At 39.4% G+C, this 19,412-nt stretch overlaps 1 protein-coding gene across 1 annotated transcript; it reads left to right on the plus strand.

Annotated features, from left to right (window-relative positions):
• Positions 1–7,001: 7,001 nt before the first annotated feature.
• GJA1 (gap junction protein alpha 1) lies at positions 7,002–18,986 on the plus strand. The gene is made up of 2 exons (XM_083353203.1): positions 7,002–7,244; positions 15,555–18,986. The coding sequence occupies exon 2, from the start codon at positions 15,571–15,573 to the stop codon at positions 16,717–16,719; it is 1,149 nt and encodes a 382-aa protein (XP_083209329.1). The 5' UTR covers positions 7,002–7,244; positions 15,555–15,570; the 3' UTR covers positions 16,720–18,986.
• The last annotated feature ends 426 nt before the right edge of the window (positions 18,987–19,412 follow it).

The following is a 19,412-nucleotide window of genomic DNA, read 5'->3' on the forward strand; positions in this document are numbered from 1 at the left end:
TTTGCTTAAGAAAAACTGGAAGGGGGATGTCTCCAAATTATAATGGTGCAGAAGCTCATTAACTATTAACTTTCTACATTTTATTCAATTGCACCTTGTTATTTTTTAAATAAAGAACCCAAGGCTGTGAACATATCTAATACTCCTTCTTCTTTTCTCCACAACTACAGCTGAGGTTAATTGGGCTGAGAGACAGTGACTGGCCCAAAGTTACGCAGCTGGCTTTCATACCTAAGATGGGACTAGAATTCATGGTCTCCCGGTTTCTAGCCTGCTTCCTAAATAAATTATTTTATCAAATTTTAAAAACCACCCATATACCTTGTAGAGGAACTCTTATTAACCATGTAATAGAAAAGTACCACTTGAGGAGAGCTATTTTAAAGGAGAAACTATATATATATAAAACTATATATATATAAAACTATATATATATATAAAACTATATATATATATATATATATATATATATATATATATATATATATATATATATATATATATATATAATTTCCTAACATACACAATATTTAACAAGATGTAAACAAAACTATCTTTAAACGTGGAAGCTTTCAAGTAAAATTAATAATGCTGTGCAGTTTGAACATCTTGAGTTCTCTGTTGGAAGATTTCAAGGAAAGAACTGGAATATATGCTAAAGGTCAAACTATAAATTGCATACTTCTGTTTTAATAATAGCAATACATTATTAAATGTATTATGGTACCCAACTCCCAGGGACTCTGGGCAGTTTAGATATAATATTTATTGTCATTTTTTTACTGTGGGCACAACGGCAGACATCAAAAATGAAATTTAGTTGCCCGCTCTCAAAGTGAAACACATCCATGACACGTACCTAAAACATACTATATACAACATATGTATAGACGCACACCCCTACATATACATAAAAATAAAATATTAAATACTGTCCATCTTGAATATATAATGGAAGGAGGAAGCCTGAGAGTTTATTTATTTATTTATTATTTGTTTTATATACCGCCCTTCTCCCGGAGGACTCAGGGCGGTGTACAGAGCAAAGTAAGTATACAATAAACCAACAATAAAACAAATAAAACCCCAGATCTACAAATAAAACCCCAAATCTATCAGGCCAGGCCGGCTTGCTGGAATAGATAGGTTTTTAAATCTCGCCGAAAGGTGCGAAGGTCGGGGGCCATCCGGATTTCGGCTGGTAAGCGGTTCCAGAGGATTGGCGCACCCACCGAGAATGCTCTCCCCCTGGGGGTCACCAGCCGGCATTCTCTGACCGGTGGCACCCTGAGGAGGCCCTCTCTGTGGGAGCGCACAGGACGGAGGGGTGTTGACGCTGGCAGTAGGTGCTCCCGTAGGTAATCCGGACCCATGCCATGTAGGGCACAAGGTTAATGCTGTATGGAATGAAACTATGGCTGAATCTGGATGTTCTGCTTCAGATACCATGAAGCCTCCTCCCAGAAGGTAGCAATGAAAACAGGTTGTGGAGAGGATGAGTAGTATCCCAGATAATCTTACGGACCCTGTCCAAACAACCCTTCTGTGCTATGTTCTGGATGGGAGGGAGGGAACTGCCAATGATCTTTTCAGCCATCCTCACCACTCTCTGCACCGCCTTCCTATCTGAAGCAGTGATGCTTCCAAACCAGACTGTGATGCCGTATGACAGGATGCTCTCAATCGTCCCCCTGTAGAAAGTGGTCAGGACAGGGGAAGGAAGATGAGCTTTTCTCATGCGACGCAGAAAGTACAGGCACTGCTGTGCCCACTTCACCAGTTTCTCACTGTTGAGCAACCAGGCAAGCCTACTTGTTAACTGCACACCCAGGAATTTGATGCTGGTAACCATCTCCACAAATGAATCATTAATGCACAGAGAAGTGTGACTGTGCCTGCCTTTTCTGAAATCAACAATGATCTCTTTGGTTTTTCCGGTGTTTAAAACTAGGCTGTTTTCCTTACACTAGTTCACCAACCCCTCAACCTCCTTGCGGTAAGCTTCCACCTTGTCATCATGAATAAGGCCCACTACTGTTGTATCATCTGCGAACTTCACAATATGGTTGGTGGAAAACCTAGCGCAACAGTCATGAGTCAACAGGGTGAACAGCAGCGGACTTAGGACGCAGCCCTGAGGAGAACCTGTGCTCAAGAAAATGGTATTAGAGGTGTTTGTTCCAGCAAATGGTTAAACATATTTAAACCAAGAAAACAACACAAAGAACAAATATGGCAGAGATAACAAACCCATATGGGGACAAACATAAACAAGAAAAAGTGTCTGTCATCCCTGCCAAAAGCTTAGGTGAAGATACACTTCTTCAGGGCCCTTCGAAACACCAGGAGGGTGGGTGCTGTTCAAATTTCAGGATGGGGGAAAGCTCACTGACAGAGAAGGTAACAAAGACGGTGTACTTCCAAGGACCTGGTAGGTGGCTTTGTTTAACTAAAGGAACCCTGTTGGAGAGAATATTAATCTTATTGCTTCTTCTTTGCCCCATGTTGCTTGAACGAGGAGAAGACATCAATGTGTAACCAATTCACAGCAAAGCGCGCTTGGAAAGGGCTGTTTTGCAAAGGGTAAAGAATGAGTTTAAGGTTGCTTTTAGGGAACTGACATTGTCAAGCACTGGCTGAAAAGAGAGGACTTGCTGGTAACTCATCTGCTCTCTGTGCCTTTGCCTTTTGTTGCCTAACTTCTCCTCTGAAGAAGCAAACGTGAGGAATCTCAGGAACATTTGCTTATCTCACTCTCTCTATTTCTGGCAAACCTACACATGGAAATGAGTAATTGAAAATGGGGCAACTGTGGCAATTACTCCAAGGGAACTGAACCAAAGAAAGAGGAAGACAAGTTTGCCCAAAGAAACAACCTCCTCCCAGACCGGAGCTGTGTCTATAAGGAAATTTCTTTTTCCTTCTTTTCCCTAGAACTCCATTGCTTGCTGCCTTCACACAGAAGAGGGAGCATCTGTTGTTGTTTCAAAATATACATGTCAAACGAAACAGTTGGTTGAGCTGTTCACATCCCAGTGACAGACTTCTCTTATTTGCAGCAGGGATCCCCGTGAGAGGAAGCAAATGCTCCAGTTGTCAGAAGCTCAACCGGATTTAGATTTATCACCCCTTAGAAAGAGGTTTTACTGAATACACTGGAACTTATTTCTGAGTAATTGTGTATAAGAATTAACTTGAAAGGCTTAACTATTTTGTGTTTCAAAATAAAACTAAAACAAAGAGCTGCCAAGAACATTATTTATTAAATGTTTATCTTGCCTATATTCCTTTTTAAGTAACTCAAGGGGCCAAACATAGGAAATACTCCATCCTCCTCCCATTTTCCATACAGCAACAACCTTGTAACGCGAGTCGGGCCGAGAGAGAGCGTGATTGGCCCAAAGTCACCCAGCTAGGTTTTTTTGTGCCTAACGCGGGACTAGAATTCACAGTCTACTGATTTCTAGGCCGGCGCCTTAAGTACTGGTTCCATTTCAACTCTTAAAAGAGAAAATTTCACATTCAAGGCTCCAATTTAGAGGTGAGATTTCTAATTCCTTGAGCTCCAGTAGAAAAGGTGTGATGTTAGTCCAGCAAAAACAAAACCTGAAATAGTGATGTTTTCTTCAGGCTTAGATGTTATGGCAAAAGCACAGGCACTCTTGGTTTGTTTATATTGTTGATCAGAGAACTTCTTGGAGATGCAGAAGATTACAGGAGTGAGACAAATATGTTTGTGTCTCCACTACAGCAATGGAGCTAGGAAACTCAACATGGATGATCAATGCCTTGAAATTTACATAAAGATAAAAAACAAGCACCAAAAATAAATAAATACTGTATGGAAATGCCAAGGCAACTTGCTTGCATTTCACTTTATTATTATTTTTTTCTCAGAATCTTGTTTCAGGAAATCAAACTTAGCTTATATCCAAATTTTTCAAGAAATTAGAAATCTCACCTCTAAATTGGAGCCTTATAAAAAAGGGGGCATTTAAAATGGGGCTAAGGTTTAGAGTTTAGTTATAAATGTACTTTAATGCAATATTATGCTCATATTCCTAGGCATAAATTCAAGTGTTGACTTCAATAAGTCTGGTTCCCAAGGGACTATGTGTTGAACTATTACCATTAGTTGTGAACCAAAATTGAAGACTAAGCCTAATCCTTTTTTTTGCACTAAATCCATCTTTAAATTTAAAGAATCTCCCTCTTTAATTTTAATCAAACATTGCATAACTGGACTGCAATACTCAAGATGGCCACCAGATGGGAGCACAGAGTTAGGATTTTCGGAGCCAGATATGGGAGTCCATTTAAATTATTCATTAGTTTTACAATAAAGCCTTTCTCAAGTTGGTGACTTACCTATATAATTTTCCTGGCAATAACTTGGAGGTGGTTTGTAATGGAAACTAATTTTACCCTCTCCTTCCTGGCCACATTCTTAGTTGCAGTACAGCTGAATTTGGATGAGTCTGTAGTTGATCCCATATCTGCTTGGCTACAAATAAGCCAGGAAAGCTACAACATACAATCAAAGACTTTCCTTTACAGATGTGGTAGGAAAAGTATGCAAAAGTACATCTTCTGGCATTCTTTTCAGCTCCTCAGTAGCTGCTGTGCCCTGGGCGACATCACTAGGAGGGAGGGGGCTTAGAATGGAGCAATCAGCAGCATTCCATGCCGCTGCCCACCTTCAGCTCCCAGCTGGATGGACCCATTTTTTTGGCTGACCAAAATGACACCACCTTTTGGGTGGGGTTGAATTTTTTTAATTATTTTAATTCCATTTATATCCCGCCCTTCTCCGAAGACTCAGGGTGGCTTACAAGCTTAGCAAGTAGCTGTGGAAATAATAATGGGTTACAATATTATCTAGAGAAAGTGAAATAGGGCTGGTTTTCCCCAACTTTCATTAATACAGATAATCCTTGACTTCTGACTGGTCACTTAGGGACTGTTTGAAATTATTGACAGACCCTGAAAAAAGAACTTCCCACCCAGATTCAAAGTTCTGGTGTCAGCCCTGCTGTAGTCACCTGGCCGCATTTTGGGCACTCAATAACCAGCCCACTTTTACAGCCGTTTGCAGTGCCCCATTTCCAGGTGTCTGTGATTTGCAATGTTTTGGCCAAAAAAAACAAACAAAACCCCCCACAACGTTTACTTCTAGTTCCTGGCAAAACCTGACCCAAAGTGAAGAATGGGTTCGTTAACGACCGCTGTTCTCACTCTACAACTTCTGCATGACCATGTTCGCTTAATGACTACCGCAAAAAGGTCATAAAATCAGAAACAGTCATGTGGTTACTCGCTTTATGACTATCATGACTTACAACTTGCAGATTCAATTATGGTGGTTAAGTCGAGGATTTCCTATACTGTCAACCTATGTTAAAACTTAGCAGTAGATTTGGCAGGGACTAAAGGAAATACTGTAATTACCTGCTAGAATTTGCTACCTGGAGAAGCAAAAGTTTGGCCAGGAGATAAAGGAATTTAAGCATGTCTCTGAAGTCCACGTATCAGAACTTTTCTGTGCAATAGTATATTTGGTCTAAGTGGATAAAGCAATAGACTAGAAGCCAGGAAACTGTTCTACTCCCGCTAGCCATAAAAGCCAGCTGAGTGACTTTGGGTCAGTCACTCTTTCTCAGCCCAGCCCGCTTCACAGGGTTGTTGTCATGGGGAAAATAGGAGAAGGAAGGAGTATTAGGTATGTTTGACACCTTTAGTTACCTATTAAGTAATAAAGGTGTGATTAAAAAAAATCTAAAAAGAAACATGCTGAAAAGAGGTGACAAGAAAGGAATTCTTTCTAGAAGCATTGATTGGCCAAATGAGGAAGCCCAACTTTGTGTTTCATAGTAAACAAGTTTGATCTAATAGTATATCTCAGGAGAGATAATGTACAACAGTATTCTCTTCTTTGGAACTCAAAGCTAGGCTCTTTACCCCATACACACATACTAGCGTGGATACCGAAACATACACATATCAAATGTAAAAATATGTATGTAAAAATCACTGCAAATATGAAGAACTATATAATTTGAGCTTGCTTCTCATCCTTTTGTACACTTAGTTAGGGGGTTAAGAAATTAGTTCCTAGGATTTTGGCACTTCTGTCCAATTAGCAGAGAGTAGCCTTTGTTTTACAGCTGGCTATTCCACACCAAGACCAAGTCTCCAATTCCAAGACTTTGCCACATTTCTTTAGGAGCAGGTTTCTCTGTCGTCTTTATTGTCCCCTCCCTTCCTATGCTTGGGAAATTGTTCAACTCCTCTGTAGAGTCTGCAAGGAAATGGGGGACGCAGATGGACTCAGAAATGCATGGCTGAGGAAAGAGCCGTGAAGGCATCAAAGTAAACATATGGCAACCACCAGGGGGAAGCCACTCCAGATGTCATTCTCCATCTACTATCAAACCTTCTGAAATTCTCCAGGGAGAATTCACCCTGAATTATGTGCACACAAGTTTTTGGTGTCATGGCTTCTGTCGCTAATTCCATATGCTTTTTTTTTCCTTTTTCTTTTTTGGTGGAGGGAGGGATACGGAGTTGTGGCAGGCCAGCTGCTGATGAAATCTGGTTGAACTCATCACTGGCCCATGGCAAACCCAGCATGCATGCAGGTAGTTCACACCTCTGTGTTTCATGCACTAAATTAAGTCGGTGTCACTTCCCTCCAGCAAGAGCAGTTCTGGATACCATCCCAGCTTGGTCTCTTTCATGTATCCCCATTCTTTGAAACTATGTGCTTACTCAGCCACTTCAGTGTCTCTGTCTGTCTCTCTCCCCCCCCCCCCCACCTCCACCACCTCTCCCCCATTTTTTTCCCCAAGCTGTCTCCTGCTTCTGTGTCTTCTCTGGGCTTCCTCCTCCCTTCCCTTGGCAGATCCCACCTCTAATGCTCTCAACCCCTCCTCTCCAGCTCCTCCCTCACAGCTAGTGGCTGGAAAACTTTTAAAAAGCTCTCTCAGTTCTTCAAGTTAAGGGTGAAAAAAAGGGGGTGCTTGGGATGCGAGGGAGGGTTTGCTCTTTTCTTCCCCTCTGAAGACCGTCTCAGCAGTTTTCTTCCAGGCAAAAGGGGAAGGAAGGGGAAGGAAGGACACCAGCCATCACCAAGAGACGGGAGACTTTAAAGTTTAAATAGGCAGGTCTGAGTGCCTGGAATAGGCACTTGAGTTTTAACCTCTGAAGAACTGAAAAGCTGAAGTCCTTCTCTGCTGACCGGGAAGGTAAGGATGGAGGTCGGGGAAAAAAGTTTTATTTGGAGTTCATTCTAACAAACTTTCTTAAAGACCGCGGTTACCTGTGATTGGAAAACTATATATGTATACATATATAAGCTTATATAAATTATATATATATAACTATAGACATTTAAATATGTATATAATGTGAAATGTTTTGGTAGGATTTTTAATGTTGCCCAGTAACAATTATAGTTTCCTTTGATATGAATGGGTTTCTTGCCTCTTTTCAGAACATTTTTAATGTGACTGGGCTTTTACCAGATTAACCAACTCGGGAGGAGCCATTCGTTTTAAGAGTTTAGGAGCTTAGCTTTCCCACCAAGCATAATTTTGTTTAATTTTCACCTTATTTACCGAAGGAGAATGTGTTTTGTCTGTGTTAACAAAAATCCTTTCTTTACAGCAAGCTTTGAGGAAAGGTACCCAACGCAGGCGGCAGCAATCTGCTGTAGTTTCTCAATTACTTTTAAAGCTTCTCTAGAAATCTGAAATTACCATAACTTCTTCAAGTCTCCCTCCCATCCCCCCCCCGCCATAAAGATGCACACGTATACGCATGTTGTTTTCATGTGGAAATTGTGATTCGGTTTTTCGGGTTCATACCAAGCATGGTCCTTAATTGGGGCTTTGTTCAACTGCTGCTTCTGCTGTTGTTAACTGCTAATCGGATGACTTTTCACGTGGTCTCCCTCACCTCCAACCTCCCTTCTCGTTCATAGGCGCAAAGGTTGGAGAAGGGCTGGAAGCGAGGTTGCGTGTAACTTAACTGGGTTACCTTGAATCCTAGGAGCCCAGAGGCGCCGGGCGGCAGAATCGCTTCTGCCTTGCTCCGCTGGCAATTTCAACCAAAACTTTTTGTTGTTGCAACCTGAAATTGTGCAAGACAGAGGCGTTCAGGGAATAGTAATCTGACTGTGGCAAACTAGTTCCTAGGATCCGGTTATAATCGGCGCTCAGCACTGGAAGGAAGAGGAGTCAGTGTGTCAATGTTTGCTTTTTTTTTCTCCCCTCACCCCCCCCCCCCGAAGACAATCATTTTATTCTTTCTAGTTAGCATTGAGAAAGTTTTTGGTCGCCAAGGAAGGCTGAAAACCAAAACAGCCAATCTCGTTTATGGTGAACTCCTTTGCTCCTCTCTTATACCAGTCTCCGCTATTCTTCTGCCCTAGTAGATTGGTCAAAATCTGCTGTGCGCACAATTTTAAAAACAGGAGAATTTTAGGAGAGAGATGTTTTGTTAAAAGTCAGCGAGGTCAACTAATGGGAAGAATGAGGCTCTCTGTTTCAGAAAAATCCTTGTCTCTTTGGGGAAGTGGGGAGAGGAGGTGTAGAGAAAGGGGGCATTCCTTCAGCCATGTTGCCCATCTAGAGCTTCCAAAATCTGGGGGAGGGGGAAATGTTTATAACAGCTCTGGGGAATTGCTCGTGCTAAACTGCTATACATTTAATAAATGAGAGATGCACTTGTGGAATTCCACAAGGGGGAAAAAAATAGATGCCCTGTTTCTTAACAGAAATACACTTTTAAGTCGCAAGGATAAAGTTTGTTTAGCAAGAAGTGTTAAACAGAGGTTGATCTGGATGTGGGGAGATGCAAATCTAGGCAGAAACGAGTAATTTTGAGGTTGTAGAGATGAGATAAAGCTGCCTTTTAAGTTTTGAAGAAAAAAAGGAGATAGGATGGGAATAAAACTTTTAGTGCTTTCAATGGGTAAAAGAATTTTGCAAAAAAAAACCCCAAACCATTCTAATGTGAGTCATTGTCCCCATTTTATAGATAGGTAAATGAGGCTCACAAGAATAAATAACCAAGAATTTGGAGCTGAACTTAGTGACTAAGATTGTATTCAGCGAAGCTTACCCCTTGGTATAACTTTAAAAATTGCAGCTTTAACTTCCCGTAGCAGAGGAATTCAGATTTGTAACTCCTAAGTAATTTTTATTGCATCCAGCAAGATTTAATTTTGCAGTAAATGAGGTTGGAGTTTTTACATAGCACTGCAAATATAATGCAGATTTACTATGAATTAGTCTCTTTGAATGTTATGATTTAACCTTACACCGTAGGTTAAGCTACCTGTCAACCAGATGTTAGACATATCACACAAACATATACATAATGTGTATGTGCCTACCCAATTGACTCAACTATATATTTTTTCAGAGAACATTGTTACAGAAAATTACACAGCTGTAAAGAATAATAAATTGTTCATGCCGCTCAGTGTGTTTTTCAAAATGTTGCACAGGTCATAGTAGACATTAATCTTCAGCAAATGTGCATAGTTTTAGCTACAGGATAGGATTTATATGTAAATTATTAAAATTATTACAGAATTATAATAGAATTACAGCTACCAGCTCTGGCTGTAAAACTCCATATCACCACCAGATGGCAGCAATAATCTTAATATTGTGGAAGTTTTGTCACATAGTTTCTGTACTTTTTTTTTTACACTTATAACCTTCCTCTCCAAGATCCTTCAGGTAGTATTTAAAAATCATCAACTCCCAATCCCATCTCACTCCCAGCCCCAAAACTATGTTAGGCAGATTAGGCTGAGAATGGTTTAAAAGCAAAGAGGGTCCAATCAGCAAGGGCTTAGCTACTTTGCTCCTCCACCCACCTTCTTCTTAACTCACAGTATTGACTGGCTTCAGATAGCACAATGAGTTTGTGGCTGAGTAGGAATCTGAACTTGGGTCTCCCTGAGCCAAATCCACTTCTCTAACCATAACAGACTGGCTTAGCAATAATCCCATACATTAGGGTCCTTTCAGGTCTCTGCTGTAACTGGATTTGTATTCTTATTACAGAGGTTTTTAGAAGGATTTCTTGGTTGTTTGGATTTTTAAAAGGAAACTAAATAACTTATCAGCTAAGGCATCTTCCAATATTAAGTTCCCTACTATTAATCAGTATTCAAGACATCTGTATTTGTATTCAACTTTTTCTTTTTCTTTTTCTAAATCATCTATATATACGTAAGTGTATAGTTACATCATCATCATTTTAGCCATTGTCTGTCTATCCACTACAGGATGAAGGCCTCTTCCAAATGTTTCCACCCATAATATATATATGTGCTTTCTGTATTTTGTTCCTATCTTTATACCAGTTTATTAACAGTTGATAACTATTACAATATACTATTGCTTTTCAATTACTTCTATGACAATGTTTATACCATTACCTATTTATTATAATTAGTGATGCTCTATACCAGGGGTGTCAAACTGTGCCGGTTGCATCATGCGGAGGTTGCAGGAGGTTGCATCATGCGGAGGCCCGCCCATCCCAGCTCTGGCAAAAAGTCATATGTCATGACCTGATGAGTTTGACACCCCTGCTCTATACTATGTATTCTCTTATGCCTGAAATGGTAGGGTTTTCTGCCTGAGCAGGGGGTTGGACTAGATAACCTCCAAGGTCCCTTCCAACTTCTTCTTCTTCTTCTTCTTCTTCTTCTTCTTCTTCTTCTTCTTCTTCTTCTTCTTCTTCCCCTTCCCCTTCCCCTTCCCCTTCCTCCTCCTCCTCTTCTTCTTCTTCTTCTTCTTCTTCTTCTTCTTCTTCTTCTTCTTCTTCTTCTTCTTTCCCTTCCCCTTCCCCTTCCCCTTCCCCTTCCCCTTCTTCCCCTTCCCCTCCTTCTCCTTCTCCTTCTTTTATTATTATTATTATTATTATTATTATTATTATTATTATTATTATTATTATTATTATTATTATTACCCAATGTCTCTTTCTTAAACCTGTTCTGTGTAAGTCGTCCCCTCTTTCTTTTTCTTCTGTTAATGACTACCATGTAGAGCCCTTGCACATTTTTTATGTCGTGCTTTATTTTCCTGGGCTCCTATATTTTTCCTATCATTTAGACCATCTACTCCTTCTGAAGGAAAAACACCTCCTTTTGTTTGGCTGCAATGCACAGTTTGCTGGTGCATCTGCAGTTTGCTCTGCATCTCTGCCACTGTCCTCCCACACCTGTGTCAAGGTTTGCCTGCAAATGTGTAGATGGTGGGGGAAAGGCTCAAATGGGAGGGAAAGAAGGCAGCACAGGTGCTTGCAATTTTACTAAGCAGCCTCTTCTCCCACAATATGTAATAATCCAGCACATCTGGGGAGCACCACATTAAGAAGGGTGATCTGATTGTTGTATTTTTTTGTGTAGTAAACATAGTATCCCCATTCCAATCCTTGGAACATTCTTTTCATTGATTTTCTGTCGCAAGAGTTACAACAGCTCTCACACACCCACTATGACTTGGAATTCTGTGTGCCTCCTGAGACTCCATTTAGTTATCCACATCGGTACTTAAGCTTCATTGCACATCCTGGAAAACGTGAACCATATAATATGATTCATAGACCAAGGTCTTTCATTTTTCTACTTGCTTTTTTTCCCTGTTAAAAGAAACACAGTGAATGACCTGCTGCTTTCGCATCTATCCTGCTAAAAATAAAAATTCCTGTCTTTTTAACTATTGAAGTACAGGGAATTCTTGACTTTATGACCACAGTTGGGCCCAAAATTTCTGTTGCTAAACAAGGCAGTTGTCAAGTGAGTTGTGCCTCATTTTGCAACCTTTCTGCCACAGTTGTTAAATGAGTCTTTGTAGTCATCAAGTGAATCTGGTTTCCCCCATTGACTTTGGAAGCTGACTGGGAAGGTTACAAATAGTGACCACATGACCTCAGGATAATGAAACTGTCATAAATATGTGCCAGTTGCCACGCACCCATATTCTCATCACTTGACCATGGACATAAGTGGGAAAAATGGTTGTGTCATTTTTTTCCAGTGGCAGGTTGTAACTTTGAAAAGGTCGTAAGTCAAGGACTACCTGTAATATAGGCAGAGAGAGGGCACTCTGTAGAGAGTTGTGATTTCAACTTTCCTGCCCTTCAAAAGTTGCCCAATGGATGTGACGGTCCCTCTATACCAGCCAGGTTCAGCAATAACTACATGTTAAGCTAGTTGTTGGAATCATGACATGCAGTACTGCCTTTGGCTGGCCCCTGACTGTCTTTTAAGTCTGACAGCAGCGTCAATACAGTTGGCTGTACTATACTCACATCTGGCTTGGCAAAAATGAAAGCTTGATTGCCACAGAGGGAAAGGAACATTACATTTTCCACAGATGCTTCCCACATGCTTGGCTGTGAACCAAAGCGCCCAGCCAACCCACATGGCAAGCTTCTGTGTAAAGAAGCAGAATGGGAGAGCAATCCACGTGAACCCTTTCACTCACTCTTGTGTGTAAGGTTACAGTTTGCCATAGACAGAAAGGAAAGTTACTCAGGATGCCTTTTTTTTCCTAGAAAAGTATTTCAAACAGTTGCTGGTTTAGGACTGATTATTGAATTATAAATGAGTGTAACCTTTCTTTCTTTGCAAAATTATGCCTGTACTCTAATTTTCCACGAGTGGGGTACAGATTTGACTTTTTATTGTTTTGGTCTTCATTTCTCTTTTATTTTTCTTCTTCTGTGATGAGCCCTGTTCCATGGCACAAGTACCACAGAAAAAAAGGTGCTTTTTAATGCCTCAACTAGTTGAAGACATGCTGTGACAGCACAGGTGTAGGCTGAGCTAGATGCCAATCAGCAAAGTGTTGCAAAACAGTAATTTATGACAGCAATAATATGGTAATCGCCAAGATAATATCAGAAAGAAGATAAATGTGTAAGATCAGGGTTTTGATATTTATTCACATTCAGTCCTGAATGGATACTGAAATCATGAACCCTAATCATCATCTGATTTCAAAGATTGTCCCAAGTATCATATTTCAAGGCTTGTCATCTTAAAAGGTATAGTAGAAATGTACATCTCTTTAAAAATCAGTTGATACCATAAGAATTAACTTTTTCAATAGTGAAAAAGATTGACAGTTCTCTGAATTTGCAGTACTTATAAACCTATTGCGGGACTATGGTTGATATGTCTTTAGAAGTCTATGGTCTTCTAGTAAGTAAACCATGCAGTAATTCCCACCTGATCATTATTCATACTTCTTTGATTATACAAAATATGACTGCTAGAGAAGCAAAATATTTACAAAATATTTCTTTTGATATCAGAAGGTAACTTGCATGTGGTGGAGCCTTGGTGGAGCAGTGGGCTAATGCCTCCTTAAGTAACACCAGCTGCCTGCAATTAGTGCAGGTTCGCATCCCACCAGGCTCAAGGTTGACTCAGCCTTCCATCCTTCCGAGGTAGGTAAAATGAGGACCCAGATTGTTGGGGGGCAATAAGCTGACTTTGTAATAATGCCGCTTGGGGGAGGTGTGAAAGCCCTAATAAGCAGGCAGATACATAGAATGAAGGCTACTGCTAAGCTTGTAAACCACCCTGAGTCTTCGGAGAAGGGTGGGATATAAATGGAATTAAAATAAATAAATGTGTAAAATAGCATTTACAGGCTGAAAAGGCCACAGACTGGTATCTCAAAACGTAGCATTTCTTAATAGAGATACTTTACATTTGCAACTGGAGGCTTGGGCAGCAAATGAAGTGTATGGTATATTTGTTAATTCTAACTCCTGTTGACTTTCCTAGTATGTGTGTGCAAATACATGCACTTGGAATCACCTTTTTGCTGAACAATTGAAACATACTTTTTGAAAGATTCTGAAGACTAGCTTTCAAATCAGTACATTAAAACTGAAATGGTCAATTAAGATGGCCTACAGTTTAATTTATAATTATATGCAGTTTATAATGAGGACAGTATCTTAAAAAATCCATTGGATCTCTGGTATGATATACATAAGATATTGTGATTGAATTTGTAAACTACCTAAGTTGAAAAGCCCTTCCATTACCCTGAATCTAATGTGGTGTGTTCTTTTTAATTTTATTCTATCCACTTATTCTCCTGTTTTTCTTTTGCTGCATTCAAAGCAGCAAGAAAGAATGTCATTGCCTGGTCTACCATTGAAACATTTGGACCTTCAAACCTTTGCAATACCTTTTTTTAAAAAAGCTAATTATTGTGACACATGATTCTTAATTAATTCAAGAAAGATAAACTGCATCTTCAACCTGTGCAGGTTAATTTAGAAGCAACTCATGTTGAAGAAGGAAAGAAGAAATGCTTAGCCAAACAGCTAATGGAATAGATAATATCTTTCAGAAGTGTATATATGCATAAGAGTTCTATATTAATGCATATATAGATGCCAATGAAATGTTCAGCCTCCTAACTCCAGATGGGCACTTTCAAGGCTCTTGGTGATTTATAGCATCCTTGAACTAGGGAACTGTTCAAAGAAAGGATGCTTGTTGAGCAGAGAACTGTCCTTAGTCTGTCCTTCAAAGGATTGAAAAGAGATACTAGCAATTGGCAGTATACCAAAATAAACAGTATTAAAAAAATAACATAGGATTCTGTAGAACAGGACACACCAACAACCTATACACAGCACATTTGTATTTATATTTAATTAGAGAAGCCCCATTGCATTCAATCAATGGAGCACAGTGGTAACTATATTTAGAATTGAAATCTCAATGTGATCATTAAGTGTATGTGAGTGTTATATAAACAAAAAGGTGGGATATGAATCAAATCTATTAACCCAAATATTTTCATTTAAGGAACCACACAGATTGTCAAAAGACAAAAATAGAATGAATCCCTGTTCTCATTAAAGAGGTATCTCCCTGAGACTTTTTGTAGGCATTAACAGAGCTGTAAAAATCTTTAAAATGAATCACTGTTAAGAAACATCAGTTTCTCTCGAATTGTTTGAGTAATTTATACAAGGCCTTTTTTCCCCTCCTCCTCCTCCTAGGCAACCTAGGGAAGCAATGAAGTTAATTTTGCCTCCTTAGAACAAATTTAAAAATCTTATGTTAAATTGAAAAGAGATACTGCTGTCTTTTAATTAAATAGAAAAGTTGTGCACTACCTCTTTCCATAGTGGTGGGCCAAAGCAGGACTGATCGATTGATATACTTTACTATTTTTAAACTTTTCTAGAATAACATTTTTGTTTTCAATTGCAATTTCAGTCTAAAATGGCTTTATATTAGAAAGAAACTCTAGAATGGAATTGATAATGGCATAGGTGTACTCACAAACACTCTAAAGAGCACGGGTTTGCACAATACAATTTCCAGATTTTTAACCTTGTCTCATCAAATAGAAAATAGTCCTACGATCATAACCCAGGTGTCTTAATTTTACATACAGGTGTTTCATCATCCCATCCCCCATGCATGCACTGTAGGTTATGAATGAATGATGCAGGCCATGCTTCAGCTCTTTTCCTTTGTTCTCTTTCAGGAAGCAGGTAGAGAAGATGGGGGACTGGAGTGCCCTTGGTAGGCTCCTAGACAAAGTCCAAGCCTATTCTACTGCTGGAGGAAAAGTGTGGCTCTCTGTGCTTTTCATTTTCCGAATCTTGCTTCTGGGGACAGCAGTGGAATCTGCCTGGGGAGATGAGCAGTCAGCTTTCCGATGCAACACTCAACAACCAGGTTGTGAAAATGTCTGCTATGACAAATCGTTTCCGATATCTCATGTGCGTTTCTGGGTGCTGCAGTTCATTTTTGTTTCGGTGCCAACCCTTTTGTATTTAGCCCATGTCTTCTATGTGATGCGAAAAGAAGAGAAACTAAATAGGAAACAGGATGAGCTCAAGTTGGTCCAAAGCGAGGGAGTCAATGTAGACCTGCCTCTAAGGCAGATAGAAATCAAGAAGTTCAAGTATGGGATTGAAGAACATGGCAAGGTCAAAATGCGTGGCGGACTGCTTCGTACTTACATCATCAGCATCATTTTCAAGTCTATCTTTGAAGTGGCCTTTGTGCTGATACAGTGGTATGTCTATGGATTCACTCTGCAAGCCATCTACACTTGTGAACGGGTGCCCTGTCCACACAAAGTGGATTGCTTCCTCTCTCGTCCCACAGAGAAAACCATCTTTATTATCTTCATGCTGGTAGTATCCATAATATCTCTGACCCTCAACGTCATTGAGATCTTTTACGTTACCCTCAAGAGCCTTAAAGATCGCATGAAGTCCAAAGGCAATCCTTACTCTCCCAACAGTGGCTTAAGTCCCTCCAAGGACTGCGGATCTCCGAAATATGCCTACTTCAACGGATGCTCCTCTCCAACTGCCCCCTTGTCGCCCATGTCTCCACCAGGATACAAGCTTGTAACGGCAGATAGGAACAATACATCGTCCTGTCGCAACTACAATAAACAAGCCAGTGAACAAAACTGGGCAAACTACAGTGCCGAACAGAACAGGATTGGACAGGCTGGGAGTACCATTTCCAACTCGCACGCCCAGAACTTTGAATTTAATGATGAGCCGGAGAGCACGAAGAAAGTGGGCTCTGGCCATGAGCTCCAGCCTCTCACAGTTGTCGAACAGCGGCCACCAAGTCGTGCCAGCAGTCGAGCCAGCAGCAGACCACGACCCGATGACCTGGAGATCTAGCCCTTTGGAATTGCTGTAGTCAGTGCGACTATTAAATACGAATTGCATTTGCCTTAGCACGTGGTGTTCACGTGGGTTCCCACGGAGGTGTGGTACTTTAACAATCTCAGCCAGGAGATTTTAATAAGCAATATATAATTATATATATATTAAAAAAGTCAATTTTTCTTTTTTTCTGGTAATTGGGAAGCGGGGTGATGCGAGGAAGAACAGCACATAACTGGTATTTAAAGTAGCTGGTTTAAAAGAAAATCTTAGTCAACACAACAGTAGGGGAGTTGGTTTTTGTTTTGTTTTAGAAATATATAATGTCAGGAAATGTATGTATAGTATGTTGATTTTTCTAAAGTTTTTGTTTTTGTTATACTAAAAAGTTACACTGAAATAAATTGGGGGGGGACGGTTTAGGATGAAATGCAGATACCATTCCTTTACTGAACAACTGGCAGCCTTAAGTCAGATACTGATCATTTTTTTATTAAGAACATTCCTTTGCTAAAATGTGCACTTTGAGACAATTTCCTGGGATGAACTTGTCATGCAGTTATCATCTGTTTCCCTGGAATCAATCAATTACATTTCAGACAAGGCCCACCCAATATGCTTTGACCATTTTCTTCCTGTTTCAGACCTTCCAACCTAAGTTAAGGAATCAGTTCAAGGAGTTTTCAATTTTATTAAATTTCATTCTACCGCTACTGCAAGATTCTACCAACTTGCATATAGGATGCTACTCAAACTCTCATTATTTTAGCTATGGTTGGGTGACCATCCTGAAACAAGCCAGAAACTCTTTTGGAGATGATCAGAAAAATCATGGGTTGTTTGTTTTATTCTTGGTGCTTCCCCTCCTTTTTAAAATTTGGTTTTGCCATGTCTCTCTGTGAATATTTGGAAGGGATGTGAAACCAAACTGGGAATCATCTAGAAGACACAAATAGAAATGCAATCACATGCATAATCATTTGAAGCTGTGGTTGTAATTAGCAAACCAACAAACTATGATTTCCAACTGTATTTTATTGCCCTGAAAGATTATATCTTATCCTACCACACGATACAAAATGGCTCAGTGTTATGTGTAGACCCTACCATAGCCTTCACTAATTACTAGCTATAAAATGTGAAGCTGGACAAATGAAATCATTTTTGTCGGATGCGGTCATCTATTATGTACAAATCTTTTCACAGTTTAAGTTCCATCAGAAGCTGGGAGTTGGGACAATTGTGTGGTTGGAATCACAGCCACTATAACTAGAGTTATTTGTGATTGCTGTATGATAACTGGAGTTATTTGTGGTTGCTATACAATCGCACTGATACACCCATAAAATGGTTAACTATTCTGGGTTATTATGGGTCACTATTGTGTTTACATTAAAAGATTCCAGCAGTGCAAACAAATCAGGTATTCTTTTAAGGAATTTCAATATTTCCATACATTTTATAGCAAGTGTATTTCACGAATTAAGGATATTTCAAGAATCAAGTTCTGGTGGCTTTTGAAAAACTTCCATTTGCATTCCAACTAGACATTTTGCCACAATAAAACTTGTGAGTAAAACATCCAAAGTTGCATATTTCTGCAATCAATTATCTTTCCTTAAAATTAAGGAAGAATTCTGCTTGTTTCTCCACCTTTTTATAATTATATTTTATAATGCTTGAATAACAATGATGGTAGTACTGGGAGAAAGGAAGATTGTTAGCCTGCCAATAATGTGAGAGACTTGAGGATAAATTACACATCCATATTGTGCAGTAACTGCAGTTATCATGTGATAGTTTGAGAGGTGGAGAAATTAATTAACTGTACTGCAACCTCATTGGATGGTGTAAATAGATCCTTACATAAACTGTTTTGAGCTGTACTAATAATCCCTAGGATGATTTTAAGATATCAAGAATATTACACTTGCTGTTCACTTATAAGTTAGTTCAATAATAACATGATTCAATTCGTTTTTGATAGTCCAATTTTCTTAATGACAGTTTTAATATTTGCACACATTTTTGTTCGGGTGTAAGTGAGGCTGAAAGAGTACAATTCTAATTTATTTGAAATATATATTAAGGAAATATACCAGTGTTTATTTTCCATGTTCAACCACAGTGCCTTTTTAGTTCAGCGCAGTTCATGCAGCTTCGGTTTCAGATTTAAATGTTTAATATGTTTTACTAAGTTGTTTGACATTCACTTTTAAAACTATTGTCAAGCTCATTGATTGCATGCATACTTCCATAGTTCATCAAATCACACTGTCTGGAGAACAAACCTTAGTCAATAAAGTTTAATTTAGTATAAACTGGTTTGTCAATAGTCATTCTGTGTGTGGGTTTGGTTTAACTTGGTATTACGTGAACAGCTTGGTCCATTTTCTGTGCTCTAAATGGCATTTAAAAGTGACAATCCACATGAACCAATTTATTCATTGTTAGGCCAACTCACACATTGCTTGTGTGAAAATAAGTAGGATCATTAAAAATCATGTTGTACCATGTGAGATAAGCTGGACATGGTGAGACTGGGCCTGTATCTTTATGACAGCAAATTTTTTTTTCAAAATTTGTGGAAAAGAAAGAACAAGCAATTGGTGTGTGTGTGTGTGTGTGAATGGTATGCCTATCCAGCTCTTAGACCACCTGTTTGAATCCTTAATTAAGCTCTCAGATAACACCTTAAAAATTATGTC

The sequence above is a fragment of the Vipera ursinii genome, assembly GCF_947247035.1.
Source record: "Vipera ursinii genome assembly, chromosome: 1".
In the NCBI taxonomy this organism is placed as follows: domain Eukaryota; kingdom Metazoa; phylum Chordata; class Lepidosauria; order Squamata; family Viperidae; genus Vipera; species Vipera ursinii.

What these genes read in the sequence shown, in the direction of transcription:
- GJA1 (XM_083353203.1), top strand. Translation starts at nt 15,571, where the DNA reads ATGGGGGACTGGAGTGCCCTTGGTAGGCTCCTAGACAAAGTCCAAGCC.